This window comes from Podarcis cretensis, assembly GCF_951804945.1.
Source record: "Podarcis cretensis genome assembly, chromosome: 1".
Lineage (NCBI taxonomy): Eukaryota > Metazoa > Chordata > Lepidosauria > Squamata > Lacertidae > Podarcis > Podarcis cretensis.
In genome coordinates this window covers 61,931,955-61,959,850 of record NC_137170.1, presented here as the reverse complement: position 1 = coordinate 61,959,850, position 27,896 = coordinate 61,931,955, and the positions used below count along the sequence as shown (strand labels likewise).

Genomic DNA, 27,896 nt, shown 5'->3' with positions numbered 1-27,896 from the left:
GATAGCATCTTATTACTTTAACTGGTCTTAAATTAACCAACTCATTTACATCCATCACATTTTTGCTTTCTCATAAAAATAATAATCACCTATTGACAGAGACATGCCGTTCCCAATTCATAAGAGAAAGCAAAGAGATGATGAGGTGGGGGGGAAGGAAGAGGTGAGAGACAAAATTCACAACAGTTGTATGCATGTGTGAATATCCTTGCCCATGGTGTCTCTGATTTGTACCACTAACTTTAATCTACAGTAGAAATGCTTAAATGTACTGATTTTTTAAACTATTGGATTAATTGTTGTAGTTAGGCTTTCAGTCTAGGAAGAAACAGACTGCTTTAGGTTCTAACACTTGGACATAAAGGGTTTAAAACGTTCTACCTTCAGTAAGCTGTTCAGATGTGGAGAATGGTGATGAAGGATTCTTTTATCTCAGTGCAAATAACAGGTGCTAAGAGAATATAATAGTATAGGGTCATGTTCAGAAGGAAGTGTAGGGTGTTCCTTCCTTGGGGATTCAGATTACAGGCAATGTGAACAAACGGCTCTTCCATTCTATCTTTAGAATTCTGAAATTGGTCATTAATCTGTTTTAAAATGCAAAGGTATCCCCATAATACTTCAAAGAATAAACTGCAATAAAATAGGAGACACATCAGGAAGCATATGTGATTATGGCTGCTTATATAATAAATGCCTTTGTTCAATTCCCCCACCCCAATGATGATAATGTGAGTGCCACACTGTTTAGCAGTTTGCAGATTGACCTTGACGACTATAGAAATATTAATGGGTTTCCCCTCCCTTTTTCTGTTAGCTCCTCACAACACACACACACACACACACACACACAGAATATATCTAGCACTGGAAAATTGAAGCTCCTGATGCAGAGTGGCACCTAGTGGCACTAGGAATCATTTGCTGCTAAATTGCACATTTAAAAAAAAAAATAGTATCTTCTGCTTTGCATTGGAATACATTAGCTGTGCACAGAAAGCAAAGCCGTGTTTACTTAGAAAGGTTTGTCACAATGACTCAATTTCAGTAAGTGAACTTGATTAAGAGAGCAGCCATTGTTCTAGAGAGAAATGAACACTTGGCAACACATTACTCCACCCAGCCTCAAAAACGAGCTCACTTCTTAGAAAGATGGCATCTCTGTTCAACAGAGCATTTAAGCATATGGCTTCCTCAAATGCACTCCTCCTATCAACTACCATGAGGCTCATTTCCGTCTGTGAGCGTCTTGGCAAACCTGGAGCTTGAGATTTTAGCCCTTTCCAAACTGACAAACACAATTAGGTTCAGAGTTTCACATTGGTTAGGCTGCATGTGTTCATTCCTCCCAGTGCCACACAACTGTTTTTGCTGTGCTAATACTGTGGGAAATATTTAGGACTTAGGGCTCCCCCTATATTATGTGAGCAGGGGATGGTGTAAGGTGCTTATTCATGGTGAGATTCTGTACACTGGAAACAGCTGCAGCTGGCGTGGTACGGTGGAGCTGTCCTAACACCAGCAAAGCTGCAGCTTTCCTTGATGGGATGCCGCAGGGCAGGGCAGGGTGATGCCAAGTCATGGCTGCATGGATGAACCAGCAGAGCCATTCTGGTCTCAACACAACATTGACCTGTCTCTACCTTGCACCACCCAGGTAAGCTGCAGCATCACCAGTGTTGGGATGACAGCTCTGACCCAGCAAATCAGCTGCTACTGACTGGGACCACCAGGGTGAGGTCAACTGCATGGGCCTCTTTGCTTCCTCACCCAGATGATTCTGATATACATATACTTGCCATTTCAGCATGATAACTCACTACAAAGCAGCTGTCATACTGTCTACCTTATTAAGTTAAAGTAAGTCATTAACTACAGGCAGGACTGCAGCTACTGCAATATGAAGCGTCTGACATTTAACCTATGATGAAACTGAAGCTTACAATAGAAAAACAACAACCCTATATTTATATATATACTTTGCATCCTTGTTTGGTTCATACTTGCACACAGTATAATTTCATTAATGCATGAGTGAGAACATCGAGCACAACCACTGAAATCGCTTTAAAATAGGAGCTATGCAAGAGCAAGTTCCTTCATTTCAGTGCATTTCAACAGGGCTTGTTTTGGAGAATTTATTGGTGCCTCATTATCCCCATCTAGACAAGTTGTTTACACACACACACACACACACACACACACACACACACTGTATGGAATAACAGAAAACAAGGATCAGAAATAAAGGGAAAGCAGCCATCTAATTAATAAAGATTGTTCCGTGGTACTAAAAGCTTGAATAAGTTACATTGCAGTATTTGGCAGAGCAATCCTTAGGGAGGAGCAGAATGATGGATCCATCATCAGCTCCAAAGCCCTTCAGCTTGCACTCACCAGAGTGGAAGATTGTGGTGGTGTTTCCTATAATTCCAAGCTTGTGTAGCAGAGAGGCCCCAAACACAGGGATCCATGGGTTTTGGATCCAGTGCGTTCAAAGCTACAACACCCTGCTCCACCACACCCAGTGTCAGGGCTTTCCCATTGGCTACAGCTGGAAGTAGTTTTCCATCTGACTAAATTTAACAAGGACATCTTCCCCCCCCCCCGCTATGGTGGAGCTTCCCCCTCCCCAGTAAAAACCCACCTGGTGGCACTTGTCTCCACTTATGCAGGCTGGAAGAGAGCATGCAAACCTACCTCCATCAACATTGGTGAATGTGGGTATGATTGTTCTCTAAGTACATTGTAGAAATCTCTTTTTGTTTCATTCAAAAATAGCAGGTTTAACTAACAGATGTTGCGGCTATTATTGCATGATTAGCAGTGAGGAAGAAGAAAAAGTGTCAGAAAGAAACAGATGTTTCAGGATAGTCTTCCCTTCTCACTCGAAACCCCCTTTTCCTGATGCTTACTGTTAAAATAGTCGGGGTCACAAAAGCCCAACAGACTCTCCAGAATTTGCTTGGCTGGAATCCAATCATCATCTCAATGTCTTCACAAAATCTTTGCAAGCCTGTAAAACAAACAAATGTAAATCCAAAATGCAAAAGAGACTAGGCTGCAGCTTACAAAATAGCTATTGTGATCTCCCTTGTGTCTAATTATGGGAACAGACACTCTGACTTGTCAGCCCAACTCTTCAAGAGGCATTCTAACCATATGGTATAATGTGGGTTATTGTATGGATAGCCATCTTAATAAATTATTCACACTCACAAAATTGGTACTGTAATAAATATTAAACATACTTCTGGCTTTTCCTCCCATATTTTGAAACACAAAAGATAAAGCCTATGCCATTTTACTTGCTTCAGTTCTGCAGGATCATATATTTATTTTTCTCATTTTCTCCCTAAAGAAAATGTGGTGTTCCTTATTGTGGCAATGAAGATTCATGAAAACTTAATTGAAATGAATGGAAATTACACACAACAGCAATGTTTGTGGAATTGCTCCCTTGAAAGCAAACTTTTTTAAAAAACACAATCATTCCTCCTCCCAGTCCCTGAAAACACATAGCTCTATTAGTCAGGCTGGTAATGATTCTGCTGTAACTGGTGAAATCAGAATAATGGTTGTGGCCAGATTTTGTTTGTTTTTTGTGGTTGTTAACATCCCCTCTACAGACAAATAGGTGGGGTAGAAGTTGGGAGAAAGGCTTCTAAAACAAAGTTCAGGGTGTGCAAAATAATATTTTATGTATCTATTTAACACAATGCAAATGCTATCAGAGTTCCTGCTCTGGATGGGGTTACAGTGCTCCTGAAGGAGCAGGTTTGTAGCTTGGAGGTACTCCTGGATCCTTTGCTGTCGCTTGAAGCTCAGATCATCTCAGTGCCCCAAGTTTCTTTCATCAGCTTCAGCTGGTGGCTCAGCTACTTCCAGTGGCGTAGCGTGGGTTGTCAGCACCTGGGGCAAGGCAAGTAATTTGCGCCCCCTAATCCGTGGATTTGCGCCCCCTAACCCGTGGATTTGCGCCCCCTAACCCGTGGATTTGCGCCCCCTAACCCTAACCCCCAGATGTTGCGCCCGGTGCGGCCGGCCCCCCCTGCACCCCCCATGCTATGCCACTGGCTACTTCCGTATCTGGACAGGGATAGCCTAACCACTGTCATCTATGCTCTGGTAACCTCAAGGTTAGATTACCGCAATGCGTTATACATAGGGCTGCCTTTGAAGATGGTTCAGAAACTTCAGCCGGTGCAGAATTCAGCGACCAGGTTGCTCACCGGAGCAAGACGATTTGAGCAAATGACACCAATCCTGGTCTGATTGCACTGGCTACTGATTAGTTTCCAGGCCCAATTCAAAGTGCTGGCTTTGACCTATAAAGCCATAAACGGCTCAGGACCACAATACCTCAAGGCCCGCCTCTTCCCATATGAACCTACCCGGACCCTGAGATCATCTTCTGGGGCCCTTCTTCGTGAGCCTCCTCCTTGAGAGGTCAGGAGGGTGGCAACATGAGAATGGGCCTTCTCTGCAGTGGCTCCCCGTCTGTGGAATGTTCTCCACAGGGAAGTTTGCCTGGTGCCTTCACCTTTAGGCGTCAGGCAAAAACGTTCCTTTTTAACCAGGCCTTTGCCTTGATCTACATCCTATACCCTTTTTAAAATGCTGGCTCTTGGGGGGTGGGGGGGTAATTGAGTTGTTGTTGTTGTTTTGATTTTATGTATTTGATATTTTATGTGAACCGCCCTGAGACCCTTGGGTATAGGGCGGTATAGAAATTAAATAATAAATAAATAAATATTGCTGCATGTCTCCGGGATCTCCAAACAGTGTGAGATTCCTTTTGGGATGAGACACAGTGGTATCTTCATAGAAGCCAACTCCTAGGGGCCGAGGTCACATCAGCCCCTCCAATAAAATGTTTGAGCCCCCCCCCTCCCCAAGTTGGTATGCATTGCCATTCAAATGGTGTGCATGCGTCACATCTTGTGATCAATTATGCAGGGCAGGTCCTGCCCCACCCCCCAAAAAAATTTCATTCAAATTGGCACCCCGGGTGGCTTTATGATGTATGGTTTACAAATTTATACAAACTGAGCCTATGGTGGAGGCGTTCACAGCATTAAAACCCAAAAGGGTCTTTTTTCTCCCATAGTTGCAGCCTTGAATTCAAACAGAAATCAAATATTCCTCCACCTCTCTCTCTCTCTCTCTCTCTCTCTCTCTCTCTCTCTCTCTCTCTCTGGATTGCTGCTTTTTTTCTTACCCACATCCCTGCAAATTCTGGCTTTGCCCTTCTAACTATACACAAGTTGGGGGATTTATCATCTCACACAGAGCCCCTTTCCTTTGTTGCCCATAATGGCCCATCACCCAGGCGAACACCTCATCAGGAAGTTAGCCTGGCTTATATTTTAACACTTGCTGGATCCAGGGGTTAGAAGGAACTCTAGGCATAGTCTACTTCCTCCCTCCCACCGAAAAAAAACCCTTGTAACACTATCTTGGATATAACATATTGACTTCACTATTAAAAAGTAGGTGTCAAGGACTGAAATTTAGTTGAATATTAACTAAAATGCCAACAAAAATTACTAGATAAAACACCAACAACATATTCATCCAGAAAAATATTCCCCAGTATCAATAGAACTGTTTCCCTTGACGTCAGTAATAAAGTCAGGACTGTAATTCTCACATTATTTCAGTCCATTGCCTCTTTTGTTTGCTATGCCTTCACAAGATTGCCACATTATCTAGTTTGTTGCACCAGTTCTATGCACACAGCAGGTGCCTTCTGTCTTAATAAAAAGGGACTAATATTGATTTGGTGCAGCTTTCTTTCCAAACATGCAATACAGCAGTGCAGCACAATTTTGCACTAGATAACAATTGGACAGCGTGATTCCCCCCCCCCCCGCCGACTTTTCATAGCTATTCCTCACACTGCTATTCCTTACTACTGCCTGGTAACAGATTTGTTTCATAACACCCCCACCCCCACAAAACATTGAAAAAACTGCCACTGTCATGAAATTTTCACTCGTTAAGGAACCCCCACTCTCCCACCTTGAAACAAAATGAAATGTGTAATTTCTCTGTTTTGGTGTTTAGGTCCACTCCAAGTAAAAACAGAACATGAGGCTTTAGCTAGTCACACTGAATACAGTATAGTGAGATTTACTTCTACATAACACCGAACTAGCAGGTTGCAATCCAAGAACACAGTAGGGCTTTCTTTTGATTAGAAATGTATAGGATTGTACCATTCTATCCAGGCATTCTGTTCCTTCATATGATAGGAGGGGGGCAGGGATGAACATTCTAGCTTCACACACACACATGCCATCCCCATCACCTTCCATGCATTGGAGAGATAACCTTTGAAGCAAGGAGCATTTTCCACCCTGTAGGAACCCCAGATTTTTTTTGGGGTGTTATAAATTATGGGCAGAACAGACTCCCTGCTGCAGATATATGCTCTGAATTCAAGGAGTGGTGAGGACAGCAGTAAGGGGCTGAGCTAGCATATTTCTCTCGTCTCCCCCTTTCCATTCTAATCACAAGAAGGAATAGAATGTCCAAAGATAGATAGAATCACTTGTGAAACACCTTTAGACATTGCCACAAAGGACATATAAAATGGATGAGAATATGTCCTTTCCAATTTCCAGCAGGAGATCAAAATTCCACCTTGGGAACAAGACATTGTGACCAATTCCATTTCCAACACTAGATTTTTTAGGGCCATATCTAAATATCTAAACGTGTCATTCCCCATCTTTGCTTCCTAGAATGCTTTGTTTTCCTTCTCAGCATGGGAAAGAGTACAAGTCCACAAAAAAGTGAAGGCCAAAAGTAGGAGGTGAAGAAATCAGTCTCCTTCCATCCATGGAGTTGGGAGGATGGCAACGATTGGCGTTTTTGTAGGAGCAATTATGTGACTGGCTTACAAACAGCACTACACAATATGAGTGTTGGTTAATTGCAGATAAACAATAGACAAAGGAACAGGGAGTATTTGTGAGGAATGACTTGGTGAGGAATGACTTTTGGTAGACAGGATCCATCTTGTCTATACTGAACTGCCTTGGCATGCAACGGTTCATTATTTAAACTAAATAAAAGTACAAAATACAGATATAAGAGCAGAAATGAGCAACAGCGCAATTTTACTTCTCTCTCCTGAGGTTATTCTTGCAGAAAGAAACTAACTGAGCATTCATTGTGTTCTTAAGGAAGAATAAAAATAAAGATAGTTTTGATTATTCTGGCAAGGGTGCAGAGAGAAGTGGATGAAAGCAATTTAGTTTAAAAATGATTCTTTTTTTCCACTGGCTTATAGTTCTTTGTGCATTGCCTTGCATTTCACAATAAAGTAAATGAGGATTATGCATGCGATTTATGACATGCAGTGTGAAGCCCTAATAGCGCCTTACTAATCATTCACTCTTAATCTGAGAAAATGGCAAATTAATGTTTTTTGTGTATGCATGTGGAATGCTTGCCAGTTTGGGGTAGGATTACAATACAGAACTAATGAAACAATCCTTAGAAAAGGTTTTTCCCCCCTCTTTTCTAATTTAAAAACTGGAGAGCTCAGTGAATAGAAAATGTAACTAGAACTAAATACCCAAAGACAACCTGCTTATTGTTGTTATTTTAAAAATAGTAAATACACAGAGAAATATGTTACTCAAGTGGTAAACTAGTGATTGAGTTAGGAGACATAACACATCAAGCTGAAAGCGTATCTGGAGAGAAAAGAGAAATGGTACTGCAAGTTTAGGTATCACCTCTGAAGGCTACAATCCTAACTGCATTTTCCTGGGGATGAACCTCACTGAATCCAGTAGAAGCTACTCCTGAGTAGACATGGCTCAGAATACACTGTTAAGGATGCTTATACCAGTTGCTCTAAGAATACCTTTTAACCTGGAATGTATCACTTTCAGAAGTTGTTTATGCACTATTAAAAAGAGAAGAGAAGCGAGCTGGTGAAAAATTGATTTTCAGCTAAGCAATATGGGAGATTTAAAACAACAAAACATCCTTTGTGACGTGTATAAGAACGCTTAGCCAACCCCCACCAAGTAAATTCAGAAGAAATGTATTAGTACCATACTACATTTTGGTGTTTTTGTTTTGATTTATATTCCACCTTGCTTCAGTTGTGGAATCCAAGGTGGCATAATTGTGGTTTCCAGGAGGTCTCTTGTCAAGGCACAGACCATACCCTGGATAAGTAAACATGCTAAGTTACATTTTTACCGTAAGTTAAATGTGTAATTTGACGCTGTATGGTTCTTACTTGGAAGTTTTAAATTACAGTCGCCAGTAGGGAGTGGGTGTGTCTAGTCAGAACTGGGACCACAATGACCCTTTCTCCCATGTCAAAATTCTAATAAAAATCATCTCTCTCTCTCTACCCCAAAGCTGCTATTTGACTTGGTCCAAAACACTGATCACCTATGGCTGCTTTTTTTAAGTTTAGAACAACAACAACAACAACAACAACAACAACAACAACTATGCAATGCCAATTAAGGTGATTGAATAATCAAGGTAATAATTAAATAGCTGCAAAGCCCTGGTGAAATAAAAATGACTCCAAGAAATGTCTGAAAGTCAAAAGTGAGGCTGCCTGTCAAATCTCTGCTGGAAGAGAGTGGGACTGGTGACACTAAATGCCTGGGCTTCTGTAACACAGGGGACAACTAACAGCTCCCCTATGGATGACCAGGGGAATACATTTATTCAAGTCTAAATTGATATCATGGCTTTACTATTTTAATGTTTATACTTTGAAGTACAGATATGCCACAAAACTGAGGCAGCTTGTTTCAAGCAGGACACCAGTTATATAGGGGCTGTGTGTGTGTGTGTCTGAGCTCGTGCAAGACGCAGCTTCTTTTGTACCACTAAAAAACCTGGGCGTGCACAAGGGTAGAATTAGCATCCAGACATATCAACTTCCATAGGCAGCATGGAACTGAGAAACTCTAGTTCAGCTAAATAGCTGAAAAGGCCTATTTGTATAGAAGAAGAAAGCAGGATAGGGCATACATCCTACCCATCTTAATTTACTGCTACAGCGATCAGTCTGAGCATCACCTATTATTGTGACGGACTGTCACACAGGCAGGAGCCAGATGATAGATTTCACTGAGAACTGACAGACATTTGAAATAATGATTGCTGCTGTTCACGGGGTGTAAACACATCCCAGTTTCACCTCCAGTTAAGCAGGTGGTGCAGGTTTCTGTACAGTTTCAAAAGCCTTTCTGGCGGTTAAATGTGGTTGGGTTGTAAAGGCAAGCAACATAAAAATGAAGTATAAACTTATTTACAAAGAAAAGGGCTACTTGGGGATCTCAGCAGAAGAGAAATAAACAAGGAACAGACTTCTGTTTCAAATACATTTACAATCCAAGGTTGCCAGGTATTTTATCACTATTGTTTAAGTGCTATTGTTATTTCCTAAACTTGTATCACTGACAATAAAGCAGTAGGCGTGCCAGCTTTCCTTCAAAAATACACATTTCAAGCCCTTTTGGATACTTAGAAAAGGTAACTGCCATAAAGGCTTAGGAATAAATACTGAATAGAAATCCAAACACATTTGCTTAGTTCATGGTTTTAACTCAGTCTCAAAGTTTACAGCATGGGCTTAAATGGATATGAGAAAAATATGAAGGCATGGGTTTTCTTTCTGTAAATATTAAGTGTTTCACAGTAACAACAGTCAATGTGGAGAGAGTAAGAGTAAGCAACAAATGTAAGGATTGACATTTCACTCGCGCCACTCAGTGGTCAAAACATGAATAGCACAGAAATGTTTCTTAGCAGTTTCATATTACAGATACAGAATAAGAATTGTAAGCATTTTTAAGATGTTTTAGAAAGGCTTTCTTCCCCTTACATACATGCTGTTTTATCTGCTTAGAGGCATGTAAACATGTTACACTAAGAGAGCAACACTTGCTTAAAGCATCACTTTTTAAAGGGTGGAAGAACACCTGGTTATTTTACAAAGCAGCAAGTGTACACTTTTACACACCCAAACACTTGTACATATGTCAAGACAGCTTGTACCTGTGTTAAGTGTAACTTGTGGACAGACCTCACAATACAATATTGTTCTATAAGATTGTTCTATAAGCTTCCTTGTGAGACAAAATTGGAGGGGCCAAACAACACGTGCTATTGCATCATATCCTATGTATGAGCCTCCCAGAATCATCAGTGGAAAAGAGGCTGCTGAACTAAATAAACTTTTAGCCTGATGCTCTAGAATAAAGATGGGGAACCTAAGGCCCTCCAGGTGTTGCTAGACGACAACTCCCACCATCCCTAATCATGGACCATGCTGTCTGGGGCTGATGGGAGTTGGAACCCATCGTCATCTGGAAGGACACAGGTTCCCCATCCCTGCTCTGGGTTTCTTATGTTCCCAAACATTAAAGGGCAGCAAAAGTATTTAGTTTATTACAATACTTTTACCACCATGGGCAGTGGCGTAGCGTGGGGGGTGCAGGGGGGGCCGGCCGCACCGGGCGCAACATCTGGGGGTTAGGGTTAGGGGGCGCAAATCCACGGGTTAGGGGGCGCAAATCCATGGGTTAGGGGGCGCAAATTACTTGCCTTGCCCCGGGTGCTGACAACCCACGCTAAGCCACTAACCATGGGAATACACAATCTTTCTCTATTGCCTCAGGCCCCAAAATGTCTTGGACTGTTGTTCAGAAGCCTATGATGTAAATAACCTGAAGTGCTGTGAATTTAGTCCATAGTTGTCAGGGGATGGAGAATTCAGATACGCTTGTTACTAATAATTAGTCATCTTAAGATTGCAAGGTATTAGGGGTTAATGCAGCTATGATAATGGCACTTGGAAAAGGCCAGGACTGGCTAGCACAGAAGGCATTGCAAGTCAAAGGCTGGCAGGTGACTTGCAGACTGGTGTGCTAGCACAGCAGGTCACCCAATGGCATCAACACAGAGAGGAATATGTTTAAAGATGGTTTGTCCTTCAAATTCAAATTTAGACAAATCCTTATATATGGCAAACTATGGCAATGGCTCGGTAAAACTAAAATTAGGCTAGGTTTTCCTAATATAGGTACAATTATGATAGAAATCATATGTGAAAACCAGTGACTGAAGTGCTACAATAAGTGTCTTATTCTACCTCACGGACATATACATACATGCACATGCACAACCCTGAATGCACTTGCAAAGCTATCGGCTGATCCATTGAGGTGGAGGAGGAAGGGCAGCGAGGAAGATAATCTACACTCACAGGAACTGTTGAATGCCACTTTGTGCATGTTTTCCCATCATAGTTATTAATCTCATGCTGGAAAACATAACATCAGCACAGACTCTGAAAGGACATACTGAGAGCTAGAAAAGAACAGAACTGTCTGATCCTATCACTAGGAGACCAAATGTTGTAGAGTAATAATTTGTAAGCACTTTACCAATTAAATGTGCCAAGTTGTAATAATGTGTATGTGAGGGAAAGTAAGGGGTTTGACATACAGTCAAGATTCAGAGGCAGTTTTGGTTCAAGGCATTTTGCAGCCTAAGTGGGGGCCAAATGGCCTAGGATCAATACAAGTGTTGCTGCACCATTCAGACACCAACGCTGCTTTCATCCATTTCCCCTCCACCCAGCCATACCGGCCTCAAGCAGACTTCTCTTCTAGAAAAAAAAATCTGTGCTTTTCTAGAAAAAAGGTGCCAGTACTGTATACCCTTGAGTACCCCCAGAAAAAAGCTGTTATCCTGCAGGAATTCCTGTCAACACAAGGAGTGTCAATATATTTCAGGGATTTTGTATTATGGTACCATCACTGTGCTGGGTTGAGTTGCACAGACAAAAATAGAGAGATTCCTACCCTCAAGGCACTGTCAATGGAGAACAGTGATGTTGCTGATGGATATGAAGAGTGATTAAGTGGGAAAGGGATTCGAAGGACACGTTGAGTATGTCATGACGAGAAGATATGGAAGCAGACTTATCAGATGGAATGGGTATACAGGACTGGACAGAGGGACAGTTCTGGGGCAGAGAGGTATAATTAGGTGTCATCGTTATACTGGTGGTTGTAAAATCCATGACATTTGCTGTGATGACTCAAGACAGTGTACAGGGGGCACAGTGAAGACCAAGAGCAAACCCCTGAAGTAGCCAGACAGAGTGGGGTGAAGCAGATGAGCACCCCACAAGTGGCATTATTGAATAAGCAAACTGACAGGAAGAGAACAGAACTGTGAAAACCAAAAGGAAGGGTGATAGCTCAGTGGTAGAGCACATGTTATTGCATGCAAAAAGTCCATAGTCAGTCCCTGGCATCTAGGAAAAACCCTCTCACCCAAGGCTCAGGAGAACCACTGTAGACAATGCTGAGCTATTTACTTCTACGTTCTTAAGGTATAAAAGTAGTCAAGGTGAAGGTCAGCTGTATAGAAGGTAGCAGAAAGATCAAGTGGGACAAGGTTAGAATATAGACTTTTGAATCTGATAGCAAGAAAACCACTTGTAATGTTGGCTGGACAGTTTAAGTGGAGGACAATGAGAGAGATGAAGAGGGGGGTTTGGAAAAAGAAAGTGAAGACAGAAAGAGTGAAGAGCCAGAGTGAGACAAAGGGAAGAAGCAAGACTGGTCAGTTTTTCCCAGGGTAAGGATGGGTCAATATTTTTTTTGAGAAAGGAAGGATGAACTACTAACTCTCTCGGATTATTTTGGTTACAGATAGGTAGCCATGTTGGTCTGCCATAGTCAAAACAAAATAAAAAAATTCCTTCCAGTAGCACCTTAAAGACCAACTAAGTTAGTTGATGGCATACATTGTGTATGCCATCAAATGCCAACAGTGTCCTTCAGCTCTCTATATTGGACAAACAGGCCAAACCTTACGCCAAAGAATAAACGGACATAAATCCGACATCAGGAACCACAAGACAGAGAAACCAGTAGGAGAACACTTCAATCTCCCAGGACATTCTATACAAGATCTCAAAGTAGCTGTTCTATTACAAAGGAATTTCAGAAATAGACTGGAAAGAGAAGCTGCTGAATTGCAACTTATTACCAAACTTGGAACTCCTGACTCTTCTGAACTCCTGATCTTTTGAAACTTTCAGTTTCCAATTTACCAGTTAAACATGTAAGCAAACCAGCTTAGCTGACTCTTAACAATCCCTTAGCAGAGCTGGAGGAAATGGCTAGCCAAGAATGCTCTGCTAGAGGCAGGAATAGCACCCAGTTTGTATTCTCTCTAAGTGTGAGTTTCTTATAGCTTCTAGGATGCTGTTTTATGAGAATTCTTTCCACTTCCAGCTAGGTCTGTAATGTGTTTCTATTACAATAAAATAGCACAAAGGGGCAATACAAATCTTATAAGCGGGTCTTAAAGTTGAAACGCCTCGCAATATATCCAGCGAGTATTCAATTCATTTACAGTAAGTCAAACTGGAAGATGTAAAGAGAGATGCCTGACACTTTAATGCTTCCTTCTTGAGACGTACAGCAGTACGCAATCACCCATTTCATAAACAACATCTGGTGCAGCGATTTGGGATGTTGCAGTTGCTGTTGTTAAAAGGTACAGGCAGAGAGAGAGAAGAACCTCACTCCATCACAAATCTACAGACTACACAATCCTGTTATGGATATTCCCCACTTCTGACTCAGAGATCTGTCAGCAGCTTATTTTGTTCCAAATTTTATTGGATGAGGACACATATGGCTTCCGTTGGTTTCCATGGAAACAGGCTGCGAGCATCAATTGGTTTCCAAACATGACTTGGTTCCTTTACCAATAGGAATAGTTGATTGTGAGAAACTGGCAATTTCTTAGAACAGACTTCCCCGAACTAATGTTCTCCAGATGTCCTGGACTACAATTCATATCATGGAGGATAAAGCTATCCATGGCTACTTGCCGCAATGGCTATATTCCACCTCCACTGTCAGAGGCAGTATGCTTCTGGGAATCTCAAGTGGGGAAAATGTGGCTGCACTCAGGTCCTGCTTTCGGGTTTCCCACAGGCAACTGGTTAGCCACTGTAAGTACAGGAAGCTGGACTAGATAGGCCATTGGCCTGATCCTCTTCTTACATTGATATGTGAGAAGAGGATCATTGGCCATGCTGGCTGGGGCTATAGACCAACAACATCTGAAGAGCACCAGGTTGGGAAAAGCTGTCTTAAATGGTGAAACCATATTTGTCATACATGGTACAGCCTCAGTTATCCAGATCTCTCATTTCTTCTTACGAGACCCAGTGCCTGGATTCTGGCAGTGAGACTCAAAGGCTTACTCTCCCTGTGCATATAGCATCTTGCTAAAGAAAGGGTTGTTGCCCTGCTATCTCATACTCTTCAGCACCACTGCTGTGGGTGGCCAGCTACTAACCCAGTAGGGTTCATTCGATGAAAGGCATCAAAAGTACTATAAACAATGGCTTGAGCTACTCAATCACAACAACTTATCACTCAGGCATTGGCTGAGCTGCTCTCAGACTGCCTCTCCCTGCTTGTCACAGTTCAGTTACTAGCTTGCCTTCAGGAATCATTTTACATTCCCAGCAATTTCCTAGATTGCCTGTAATCCAGTCAACACTGCCTGTGTAAGCCCAGGACTTTCTCACTGCTGGCTTTGGAATGGAAAATAACCCAAAGCGCTCACAGATCACCATCTGCCATAATTGACATCAAATTATTCAGAGTTATGAAAACTCTTTTAGGCTGCAAAGAGCTCCAAAAAAAGGGTGTAACCAAAACGGAAGGACAAGCAATGAAATGGGACTTCATGTGTGTGTGAAATGATGCACACTGAGACAAAAGATCCCAAATGAACAGGTAGTAGTGACTAGCTAGAAAAGTGCTCTTGTCAGTAAAAACAAACGTAGTGTACAGTATCAGTGAAAATGGCTGCAAATCCTTAAGAAAGGGAGTGAAAATAAAAGGACTTGCGGAAACAATAGATCGATCAATAGCTACAAGCTGTAAAGGTTATATAGAGCCTTTCAAATCAGAAGCAGTATGCCAATGAATATGAGTCACTGGGAAGCAATGGAGTATTGCCTTCAAGCTCTGTTCGCAGACTTCCAAAATATACTATGGGAAGCAGGACACTGGGATAGCTACCTTTGGTCTGATCCAGCATACCTATTCTTACAATAGTGGGAACTTCATGAATGTGCAGGACTCTGCCCTTCTCTAGAAATCCATCTGGGTTCAAATAGGCACATGAAGATACACGTTAATTTCAATGCAGGCAGCAGATCCACATACACAAAAGAATTCAGTTGCAGATCTGTTAGTGTGACTAAATGAACAGAGGTGCCATTGCAGACTTATAGTGCAAGCATGTTTTATGAAGAGGAGTGAGGAAAGTGAGAGCAGGACCCATTTGGGAATCCAAGAGTCATAGCCCCTGTTCTCCACATCCGTAACATAGAAGTGCACAAAGAGACAATTCATAGGTTATTTCTCCTCTGGCCATCCTGCTCATTTCTCATGTTGAATAAAGCAGTTGTCGTTAGCCTAGAGTTTATGGGAACTGAGCATGAGATCCTCTCTGATATAGACAATGAGTCAGTGAGAAAGGAATCACAGGTAGCACAGATGGTCTTGGGGACATCTGGTGGCATAATGTGAAAGAAGATGAAAAAGAATTATTCAAAAGCAGCCACTTCCTTACCTATAAGGCTCTTGGTTACCACTTAGTTGTGTGCAGAGATTTGTGCTACTTTTTAATGGATTTGCTGGTTCACCTACCAAAACCTCAACTACCAAATCTCTGATCAGCTTATCAAGATAGTTGACTTTTGTTTAAACCCCACCATGCCAAGATGATAGTAAATATCCTTTATATTCACGTCAACACTTTTCACACTCCACTTCTAAAGTCATGAGCTTTTATTTTTCCTATTTTCTTAAAATTTCAGGAACTGGTGTATTTCTAAGAATGACTTTGAGTAGGGGAAAATTAAAACGAATAAGCTCAACTGACTGACAGATTCCCCCCCCCCCCCAGTTAATCAGACAATCTGTGCCTACAATCTACCAAACATATCACACACTCAGAAACTCCAGTTTCCCTACAAGATCTGTCCCAAAATATTACTTAATTGCACAAAGGAATGTCTTAAATGCAATATCAGTATATATTGTAGAAGAAACCAGATATCCTTGAACAGACTGGGGTGACAGCGGAGTGCTGCATTCTTAGCATCCTTGCAAGGTTCATGAATGAAAATATAAAATAACTTCTTTCGTGTATTCTCTAATCTTTCAACAATGTGAGATAAAACATGTACATTTTCAGAAAAGGAAGAGCAGGGCTAACGACAGTGCTTAATTTCTAACATTAAATATGGTAGGCAATGCCATGCCTACACAGCCATCAACTATGAAAATGCTAATCTCAGATATAGGTGAACTGGTCATGTCATATTTCACATGTACAATCCTAAGGGACTGGAGATGTGCAAGCAAGACTCAGACACATGAAGGGACTGCAATTCCCAGATTATATATGAATAGCATTCTTAGTGCCTATGGTGGAATGATTCCTAAGGTAGTTGATTTGAAGATTGCAGCATTCAGAACTTGGATTCTTCAGAGTCTTCTGACAACATAAACCTGTATATTATACTGTTAAAAAATCATACTTCATGCCACGCTCTGAAAACTGGAGGCAGAAATTTCCATACATCCAAGACATATTATTTTCTTGCAATTCACAGTGTATTGCAAGATAACTGGTGGGGAGAAGGTGTGTGCTACTGATAAGCTATTATTACAGGTCCTTGCCCTAATTAAGTTATTCAAATTGCTTAAAGCAGGCTTTCAGACAAAAGCAGTGGGTGCTATCTAACTAAGAACAAATTCTTTATATTACTTGTGCCTTTCCATGCAAACACACTTTGCATTTGTATTGCTTACAAACATTATATGACTTACTAATTCTATTTATACAAACTAAAAGTGCATGAGTGTACCATCGTTATTAAGCCATTATTAGAACCTGAACCTTGGCTACTGTGAACCTATATTCTTATTTGTGTACCACACAAATTGATCTGGCTGGTATGCTTCACCATTACTTTTATATAGCCTATATTGCTATTAACTGAACATCCACTTTAATTTTAACAAAGTGCTATCTGTAACAAATGACTTGCTTATCTAAGCAGTCCAGCTGTAGCAATATAAAAAAGATTAAAGTTTTCTTACTCTGAGTGAAATTCCAGAGAAATGTTTGATTTTCAAACCATTAAATGATAAAAGTCTTTTGTTTCTAAAAGTGGGACTAGTTGTGTGCAACTCAACACATTTTCACATGTACTTATCACTGTGTGATCTAGATATATAGCACATTGTTTTCTTACCATAAATGTATGAAATGCCAACAAGTTCAAAAATGGCTATTATAACAAGAGAGTAGGATGCTGCATAGGTGTCCACAAGCTGCAACATGTACATTCCACCCTAAAAGTAAACAGGTAATTACTAACAGAAATGCCAAAAGATATTAGGAGATAATGCATGGCAACTCAACTGACTAAATATTTTCAGACAGGGAAATGTTTAGATTACTGCTGTTGCCACCATGTAGCCCACCTACTCTGGAAACACTCTCTGAATTCCATGAACTAAGAAATTCCATTCTATTTCAGTTCCATATGGAATCTGAGCCCACATGCAAGACCATTTTATGCATTCTGTCTCATACATTGGCAGATGCATGGTCCAATTCCTTCTTCCCACCTGATATATACTGGAATGCATTGCATCACAGAACAGATCTGTTCTCAATTAAGATGAAATTTTTAAAAATTAAGTGGCCTGTGGTATAAAAGGTAATATTCATGATAATAAGATACTGCAAGAATGCAGATATTACCTTTATGCCAAATCGTATTTTGTAATCTTGTTAAATCCCACAGTATCACACGTCACACATAAAATTTCACTTTGATCCATGCATTTTGTTTGAAAACCTAATAATCCCATGGACTTCTTCCTACCAATTGTAGGAACAGACCTTGCTGCAGTAGGAGAAAACATGGGATATAATGTGTACATATTATGGCAACACTTTTACCTGAGTGATCATAGGAAAGCCCATGATGAAAAAGGAAACACAGCATCCAAGAGTAAACAGAGGCTTGTGAGTACGTAAGTACTTTGGAAACTCATCTGAAACTGATGTCACTATCGTCTCAATAGTGGCAAACTAAGGAATATCAAAAAAGAACAAGTAAGACAATAGTAATCATACACACAAAAACACATTTTGTTTAACATGGCATATGTAATATTGCTGCTAAAACCACTCTATCAAACAGAAACTGGTATGTAAGCTCTTTGAAGATCATCTAGTTGACTCTTCTACTCAGCAAAATGTAGATCCCTACACCAAGCTATTCCTGTAAGATTGCACACAATAATCTGCATTAACTGTGGGTGAAATAGCAAGCATGAATAAGAAGGTGCAGATGGGACAACGTGTCTGGCTGTTAACCAGAAGGGTGGTGGTTTGAGCCTAATCAGGGAGAGCTGTGGACAGGATTCCTGCAATGCAGGGTGTTAGACTAGATGACCAGTGGCGTCCCTTCCAACTCTACAATTCTATGGTTCTATGCTGGCCTGCACAATCTAAATAATCTTTAAAACATACAAAACTACTCAGATAGCTCTGAGTGAAGGGTTGATCAGTTCAAATGATCCACTGGAGCAATTTTACTCATACATTTGTGGCAACAGAGATGCAAAACAGTGAAGCAACACGCATTCCACATAATGTTTCTGGCCCTCTTGCACCATATGCCTTAAAATGGCAATACTTGATGATTGAATTGATCTCCAACGGAGACACCAGACATCTTGAAGTATGCTGAAAAAGGTGCCTACTTCCAAGACCTACCCTGCCTTTCCAAATACACCCCAAGCAGTCTTGTTTCCAAACATCATCACTTCCTCCAGCTTCATCACCAACCCACAACTCTACAAAATTGGTTCTCCTTGACCCCTGGTGGCTCTGCATACTTGGAAACATCAGCCTCCTGCTAGGACAATAGTTTACTTCATGCCAGTAGGCTTACCTGCCCCTGCTTTGCCTGACACAGCCAAGTTTGAGCCAACTGCCCTCTAGCCCACAAGTTCCTAAACACCATGTTTCCTTCCCTACTCCTTCCATTTTGTACACCCCTCTTATTCCCCCTCTTTGAAGCAGATGTTCTTTTCTGCTCAACAGCCTAGACCTTCTCAATATGACTGGTATTGTTGAGAGACACCAGTAAGGAGGAGTAATACTAACTAAGTTTTCTAGGCTGTAAACCATGATCCTTACTTTCAAGTAAGCACCACAAAAGGGACGCAGGTGGCGCTGTGGGTTAAAGCCTCAGCGCCTAGGACTTGCCGATCGAAAGGTCAGCGGTTCGAATCCCTGCGGCGGGGTGCGCTCCCGCTGCTCGGTCCCAGCGCCTGCCAACCTAGCAGTTCGAAAGCACCTCCGGGTGCAAGTAGATAAATAGGGACCGCTTACCAGCGGGAAGGTAAACGGCGTTTCCGTGTGCGGCTCTGGCTCGCCAGAGCAGCGATGTCACGCTGGCCACGTGACCCGGAAGTGTCTCCGGACAGCGCTGGCCCCTGGCCTCTTAAGTGAGATGGGCGCACAACCCCAGAGTCTGTCAAGACTGGCCCGTACGGGCAGGGGTACCTTTACCTTTACCTAAGCACCACAGAGAACACTTTTGAGCAGAGGTGCATGAGACCAACCTTCTAAGGCTGCAGTCCTATGCATTTTTATCATTAATATTGGTGAGGCTTACTTCTGAGTAAGTATGCATGGAATCAGCTGCATGACACCTCTCTCCCCCTCCCTTGAAACAGAAGTCTTCTTTCCTCCTCAGCAGCCTAGATACTCTCAATATGAGTGGTATCATTGAGAGACACCAAGTAAGGATGGGTAAAACCAATACAGCATATAGCAAGTAAGGATGGGTAAAACCAATACAACAGGGGGGAAATAATTAAGACCCTCAACAATTTTCAGGTGGTCCATGGAACGAAGGGGGTTTGGGAACCACTGTCTAGCCCCTTCCATGAAGTGAAAACCTCCACTTTTGCTCAAGTTTGGTTGCAGTATGTGGGTCACTCTCTCTACAGGTCTAGGCAACTTGAATGTGGTAATTAACTTCTGTATGGCTCCTGCTGTGACATATTTTCACTGAGGTCAATTCTAGTACTGGGGTTTAACCTCAAAATCAGTTTTGGCTCTAATCCTACACACACTTACCTGGGACTAAGTCCCTCTGAACTCAGTCGGATTTATTTCTGAGCAGACATGCATACAAGTGTACTGCCTGTATGTTTATTTTGCCTGAAAACCTTGGGTATGTGCTAGGCTCCTGCTTGTAACCAGTTACGTTAAAAATTAATCAAAGATGTACTATTTGGTCCTGTAACAGTCAATAGCAAGGTAGGTGAAAGAAGGCAAGTTTACCATGGTGTCCAAGCCAAGTGTTAGAAGCATCAAGAAGAAAATTATAGCCCAGAAAGGTGAAAGAGGAAGCCTGGTTAAAGCTTCAGGATATACTACAAAGGCAATCCCAGGACCTAGAACACAAGAAACTAATATTTATCTGTTGATTGATAATAATAAAAATTATTATGAAAGACATCCACTGTCCCTCATTAATCCTACTGGTTTTAATTGCGGCACAAACACAATTCCTTTTTCAGTGAAAAGCCTTCTTCATTGCCACTTTGTGTTTTATTTACAGTAGACAGATTCCCCTTCCCCATCAGTTTTTTTTTTTTTTTTTTTTTTTTTTTGCACTACATTGTAATGCAGTAGGGCTGGTATAATTCAGCAGCAAGAGGGTTAATTTAAAAAGGTACTTCATAAAATGTTTGGGAACTATGACAAGCATTAAAAGAATTGTTGGTTGAAGATTATTTTTATTTCTGTGATGTGATGCAAGCAACTCTCTTTAAAACCTGCTGCTAACTGCCAGCTTTTCTGGGCAAGAAGGCTTAGGGGACCTTATATATTCATAAGCATGCTCTTTCATCTCTTGATTAAAGATTTCTTCTTGACTACTATAGATAAGGCGTCTGTTTGCACTAGCTTCTTACATGTGGAAAGTAAATTAAGGAATCAAAAGAATGAGTTTCTAAAATTCATCATGCCCTCTGGGAAAATTTAATTGCAGAAAATGAAATTTCAGATCCCCCTTGATTTGGACCCCCTAAATTAATGTCAGGCAAGAGTTATGGCCACTAAGAGTTGGGCACACATGAGAACAACTGCTGAGTTTCAGAAGTAGAACTCGCTTCCAGATGAGGTCAGACAGGTCCCCTCCCTGTACTTACTGAATCCTTTTTATTCCAGCAGACTTTAATTAGGATTCAATTAAAGTTATAAAGGATTTTATAACTTTAACTCATTTTAGTCTTATTGTATTGGGTCTTTTCTACACTGCTTAGAGACAACTGTGATTAAGAAGTATACAAATTGTTTAAGTAAATACCAGGCTCTCCAGTCTTGTTGGGCTCTGGATTCCATCAGTCTCAGCCAGCATGGCCAACAATCAGGGTGGTAGAAGTGCCAACACAGCATCTGGAGGGCTACAAGTTCCCCAGTCCTGTTTTAAGGGGAGTGTAACCCCATCCTTAACAAGCTGATACTCTGTCCCTGGACAGGTAAGCCTTTGACTAATAGCACCTCATCTGGATTTAAGTTTAGTTTCCTTACCCTCATCTAGCTCATCACTGGCTCCAGAGCCCAATTCAAAACCTCTGTGGCTAGATAGGAAACCTCTGGCCTGTGGGCTAGATGTGGCCCTTGGAGAATTTCCATATGGCCCTTCAGGGCATGTTCTCCTTGGCCAACACCTGCAATTTACATCTGAAAATAACCTCATGTTGAGAGCTTTTTTTCACTCATGCAAATTGTATGCCCAGTCCAGAATGGGATCACAGAGGGGAGCAAATTATTAAAACCGTCCTACCTCCTAGGCCAGGGGATTTGCATTGCAGAAAAATCTCCTAGTTACTCCAATAGGAGTTATTTTCCCCAATATACAAATGGGGGCACAGCAAACCCAATCCAGACTGGGAGCCTGTGGTAGTGCCCCCACCCCAGTATTCTGAATAATGTACATTTGCAGGCTGACTTGCAAACCGGGGGGGGGGCACCATTACGCCATGCTATACCATTCATAAATTGAAACAAACTCTCATACCTTGGTCGGCAACATCTTCAATGTCTACTTTGAGCTCATTTGCCATGAAACCAATAACGGAGAAGATGACAAAGCCTGCAAATATACTTGTGGCACTGTTGGTACAAGTTACTATCAAGGTGTCCCTGAAGAAAGAAAAAGATGAAAGAACATATGCACAGTAGAAGTGACAGTGGATACATCGATAATAATTTATCCTTTTAGTAGACACAATACAAAAAATAATAATACATATTTTAAGTGAAACAACAACATCCGAAAGCTTACTACTGATAAAAAGACATTCTACTAATATGAAAATAAAAACTTACAAAGTGGTTAGCAGTAATAATTAACTGATTCCACCACAAAAATATGATATTTCAAAAACTATGGGAAATGATAACTGTGATCCCACCACACTCTAAAATACCTATTGGTTGAACAAATTCAGTTGCTCTTCCTCTCACACATACATATTCTTAGGATGGCAAACTTCCTGTCATCTTTTTGAAGGAGAGATAATACAGGGTGATTCATAATGATGTATACAGTTTCCAGATGATGTAAGACAGTAACAGGCGACGACACGGACCACAATTGCAAACCGTGAGGTAGATGTACTCATAAAGTTTGTGTTCTGCTACTGAGGGAAATGATGTAGGCAATAGCAAGCGTGTCATTTGACTAGCCAGGCAAAATGGCTGCGTCTGCAGTAGAGAAGGTGTTTTGTGTTCTTGAATTGAGCAAAACGGAATCTGTAACTGTTGAGTGACGGCATTTTCTCCAAGCAGAAAATGTACCTACAATTGGCATGAAAAATTTGAAACTTTATCTGTGGGGGTACGTAAAGGACAAGGTATTCACCCCTCCCCTTCCTGTTTGATTTAGCGGAGCTGAAACAGCGTATCACAGCCACTACCACTGCACTTAATTCAGATATCTTAACTTGCATTTGAGCAGAAATGGATTACCAGTTCGATGTGTGTCGTGTGACAAAGGGTGCACACATAGAACATCTGTGACTGTTTCTGAAAAAACTTTAAACATTCCCCTACAATTCTGTTACAGGTAACATAAGATATATTACATTCTTCATCTTCTTCTTTATAGTGCATTGAAACTGTATACTTCATTATGAATCACCCTGTATTATTACCATATCAGACCAAGATCATATTTCAGCATTTGGACACATATGCCTAAATGTGTGGCTTATATGTGGGTGGAACAGTGTGGTGTAATAACTATTTTTGAATGTTTGCGGCCCAGGTTTGAAGGCGTAGTTGAATAGCTATCAACCTCCCTGACAGTTTTGATGAAGTCACTGTCTCTTTCATAAGCTAGATTCAAAAACAAAGTGTTCCTCTGAGCAGGAAGAGTGAAAGACAAACAAGGTAATAAAAGTTGCAAGAAATATGGCATGTTTATACAGTTTGCACACTGTTTTAGGAATGGGGAAAATCCTTGTTTTTTCTAAAAAAAAAAAATATGTTTAGGGATACTCTCATTTTCCTACTCATATTGAAATACTGCCCCTCAATGAGGCCAAACTTAGATTCACAAAATATTTAGGGGTATGCGTACCCCTGCGTCCCCCCAGAAAAAAAGCACGGGGAAAAATATATCTGGAAAGAATTTTACATGAGAACAAGACAGTGAATCTATCCTGGAATAACCACTAAGCAACCAAAGTTATACTGTTATGTACCCAGTGGTCTGTGTTGCCTGAGCTTGAGTCTCAACTAAGGATTCTGAGCCCCTGTGTTCTGATTTGATACATGATATCCAATCACAGAACACTTCAGGATTTGAGCCTCTTCCATTGGCCCTTAAACTCTGAGTTATGACTCACAGCTTGGAAGTTTAGACAGCCAATCACGTTGGCAGTGGCCCAGGCCTTCAGAAATGTATATAAGCAGTTGCTTTGCCCCTGTTTGTTTAGTTCTGTTAGTCCAATAAAGGTTATTGCTGTTATCACTGTGTCTTGCATCCTGAGAACCCATCTACACTTCACTTTTAAGTCCTTGGCCCTTCTTTTAAGGCTAACACTTGCTGTTTATGAGAGATTGACACTTAGAAAAACATTTACTTATACTGACTAATGAGCAAAGTCAATGTTCTAGTGCCCCTTACAAAATTTAGGGTAGTAGATTTCCTTCCTTCCCTTTCACTATTGCAATGAATATTTCCAGGGAACTTGGGGCCAATTTATATTGCAGCCATGTGTTCAATAGCCTCATCAGTGTTGATACAGAGAGGGCTGGAGGAATTGCTCCATGGATGCCTGCAGCAACCAGAGATGAAAGGTGCTACAGGCACTTGTAAGCTTTGGACATGGGAAGGCTCGTTTTCAGGCAGATATATGCATACTTCAATAAATTCATAGCTCACAAATATAAATAGAGTGATTTCTTCCAAAATAATATTAAATAGTTTTCACTTTCAATGTCATTTGTTTATCAGATGATGAAAAGAAATCTAGAAACCTGCCATAAAAAGCACCCTGCAGTTCCTGCAGACCTCTAAGGAAGTCTTCCCTTAAGTAATCATTTTTTCCTTCTTGCTGAGACTTGATAATGCTAACTATAGAAACAGATTGCCGTGTTCTAACTTTGTTCTAAATGAAACTTTTCCCCCCCCTGGCTCTGGATCAGCATCAGACGGAAATACGGCTCACTAAGAAAGCTTATCACTCTCACAGAATTTTAAGCTGGGGTATGGGCTGTAACAGATTGTTACAAATCCAAGATAATTTTTCAGTCTGCACTGAAATGCACTGAAGGGGGAAATGTTTAAAATAAAATTTAGCTGTACTGAGGAGAGTTATGACATAAAAGCCACTCTACAGCTCTCCTGCCCCTTTTACTTCAAGATGTTTACTTCACAAACAGGGATAACAGGGGTTGGAGGCTTTCTTTTCCACTAATGTCTCTATTTCTGGGGGTCTTAATGTGGCAACTTTGGACACAATTGCAGCCGCAGAGACCTACCAGGTTGCCCATCAAGCTCTTTAGACCCCCTCTGGACCAATTATAAATTATAATGGCCACACAGTCCAAGTTTCTCTTCACTCTCTCCCATGTTGTCTATGGAGGCCCTGCTACCATTTTGATTAGTTAGCACACTTGGAAAAGAGGAGAGAAAATAGCTCACTGCTGGTGGCATCCAATTACAACTGTTGACTCTCCCTTTCTCTGCAGGTAGCATCCAATTAGAAGAGGGAGAACGGTTCTAATCGGATGCTACCTGCAGGGTGCTTTTTGACTCTAAGGAAAAGAGACAGCAAGAAGGTGGGATTTTTCCTATAGCTGAGTGCAAAAAGGAATCATAGGTGCTGAGAGAAGACTAAAAAAAAAAACCAGAGCACCAGGGGTTGGGGGGGGGGAGGTGTCCATGTGCATATAGGTGATCAGGACACATGAAGAAAAACATATGGGGTAAGGGTAAAGTGTGTGTGTGTGTGTGTGTGTGTGTGTGAGAGAGAGAGAGAGAGAGAGAGAAGTCTTGACTTCTCTGAAATTGGTGGTTTGCCTTCTGTAAAAAGTGTGTTAGAGAGTAGAAAACTGTGGGTCAAAGTGGACAATTCTGTATTTGGGGGCTCAGACTATGCATCTGTACTCATTTTCATGGGCAAGTTACTTGATCTCAAGTTCATTAGTTTGAATTCTGTGGAATGAGTGTTTTCTGACTTCTCACACCCACCACAGCAGCTATTTTGTGAGTGGGCGTACCTCTGTGGCAGCCATTTTTATCATGTCAAATACATTCTCAATATTCCAAAAGTGCCTATGGGCCCAAAAAGGTTGCAATCCATAGTTTATCAATTATTGTCAAGTTCATACACAACACTAGCAATGCATTCACTGGGCCTAAAACATGGCACATAAAGATGATTTCGTTAGTGTCGTTTAGGTCTCTTCTAGTATACAGCAACACATTTCTGTTTCTGATACTGCTAATGCTCTGGGCTTTCCAAAATCAATGGATAATTGTAATACATTTACCTAATTCTAGGCACCAGTGCACACCCTCCAACATTTCTCTGATGAAATAGGGATGTCCCATTCCATAATGAGAATTTTACTATTTATACCCCACACATCTTACTGGGTATATGCAGCTTCCACCATATATAAAAAACATACTAAAACATTTTTAAAAACCTTCCCTATACAGGATTGCCTCAAGATGGCTGAGGGGTCGGATAACTCCATACCCTCTAACATTTCCCCATTGAAAATAGGGACATCCTAAGAAAAGGTGGGACATTCTGGGATCAAATCAGAAACTAGGATAGCTTCTCTAAATCAGGGACATCCCTGGAAAATAGGAACACTTGGAAGGTCTGCCAGTGACTTTCCAGAAGGGGGAGAAGAGAAAAAATGTTTCACGTTCAGCTCTAGGTCAGGATTGGGGAGTCTGTGTCCCTTTATATGTTGTTGAACTATAACTCCCAAAATCCCTGACTGCTGACCATACTGATTGGGGGTGATGAGAGTCAGAATTCAACCACAAGGACAGCCACAGATTCCTACTACCAGCTATAGGTCTTCAGCATCATGATACTGGTAGGTAGATTGAAAGTGATGACTGCCAATTCATATGAAAGCAGGTAAGTGGAGACTGTTTATAATGTAGCATGAGCCTTCCCAACAGCCATGCTTTCCCTCTTGAAATGGCTTCTCCCTGGCAAGGGTTACTTCATGTCTGGGAACCCCATGTTGAGGGGGGATGTCTGCAGCAGAGCAATTTTATGGGGAAACAAAGGCAGGGGAATAGCTTGGCTCTCTTCTCGCACCCACACGTGCTGCACAACCTGGCTCTTACACACAGGTCAGCTGCTATGACATCAAGTTCCATCCTTAGACATCAGAAGGACTTCTCTGGCAAGGGTTCTAGTAAGTGTAAAAAGCAAGAAGTGTGTGCAAATGTCTAGTTAAATAAAACATAGGCTCAGGATCAAAACAGAGACAGGGTGGACCCAAGACATAATGCACTATGGTTCCCCTACACCTGAATGTCCCAGTCATATTGTGGACTGTATGCATGGCTGACACTCTTCACTCAGATTCTCTTCAATATGGGTTTGGTACTTTTTTATATATAGAAATGAGAGCGTTCAGTATAGACAAATTGGTCTGCTTAGACTAGGGAGACTTGAGATGCCTCAGACGAGTCACTGTCTCTCTGCCCAACCTCCCCCACAGGCTTGTTATAAAATGAAATAGGATAACCCCCATATATATACCCTGGAGCTTCACACCAGTGAGACTTAAACTAGTTGATGCTTAAATTAATCTACAATGAACCCTTCAGCCTGGAATATATCATTGTCTGCATGCTAGTCTTGCATTGAGAGCAGTGGCAAAAACAGTCACAAGAGATGCTAAAATGTCATTTGGGGGCTGTAATCCTAAATTCACTTACTGATAAGTAAATGAACTCAGTCGGGTTTTCTCTGGTGTTGATATGCATAGGAATGCACGGCTGTATCATGAGTGGAAATAGCAGAGCCTCAAATTTAGAAGGCTCAAAGATTTAGATTTTGCTGGCAATAAAACTCTCAGTGATTATTTCATCAACATGCAAGCAGCAGCCAAGATACCATTGATCATGACTCCCCAAAAAACAGAAAAGAAAATGGTTCTAACAGTCATTAGAAAGCAAATCTAATGAGACTTCA

General features: G+C 41.3%; 1 protein-coding gene across 1 annotated transcript in view; it reads right to left on the bottom strand.

Moving 5' to 3' along the window:
• Positions 1-27,896, bottom strand: part of SLC6A5 (solute carrier family 6 member 5) — a 74,074-nt gene that overhangs the window by 15,199 nt on the left and 30,979 nt on the right. Inside the window, exons 10-14 of the mRNA XM_079966720.1 lie at positions 22,232-22,356; positions 20,488-20,600; positions 18,085-18,216; positions 17,369-17,468; positions 2,916-3,016 (exon numbers count right to left, since the gene is read on the bottom strand). Coding sequence (XP_079822846.1) covers positions 2,916-3,016; positions 17,369-17,468; positions 18,085-18,216; positions 20,488-20,600; positions 22,232-22,356 — 571 coding nt within the window. The remainder of the gene's footprint in view (positions 1-2,915; positions 3,017-17,368; positions 17,469-18,084; positions 18,217-20,487; positions 20,601-22,231; positions 22,357-27,896) is intronic.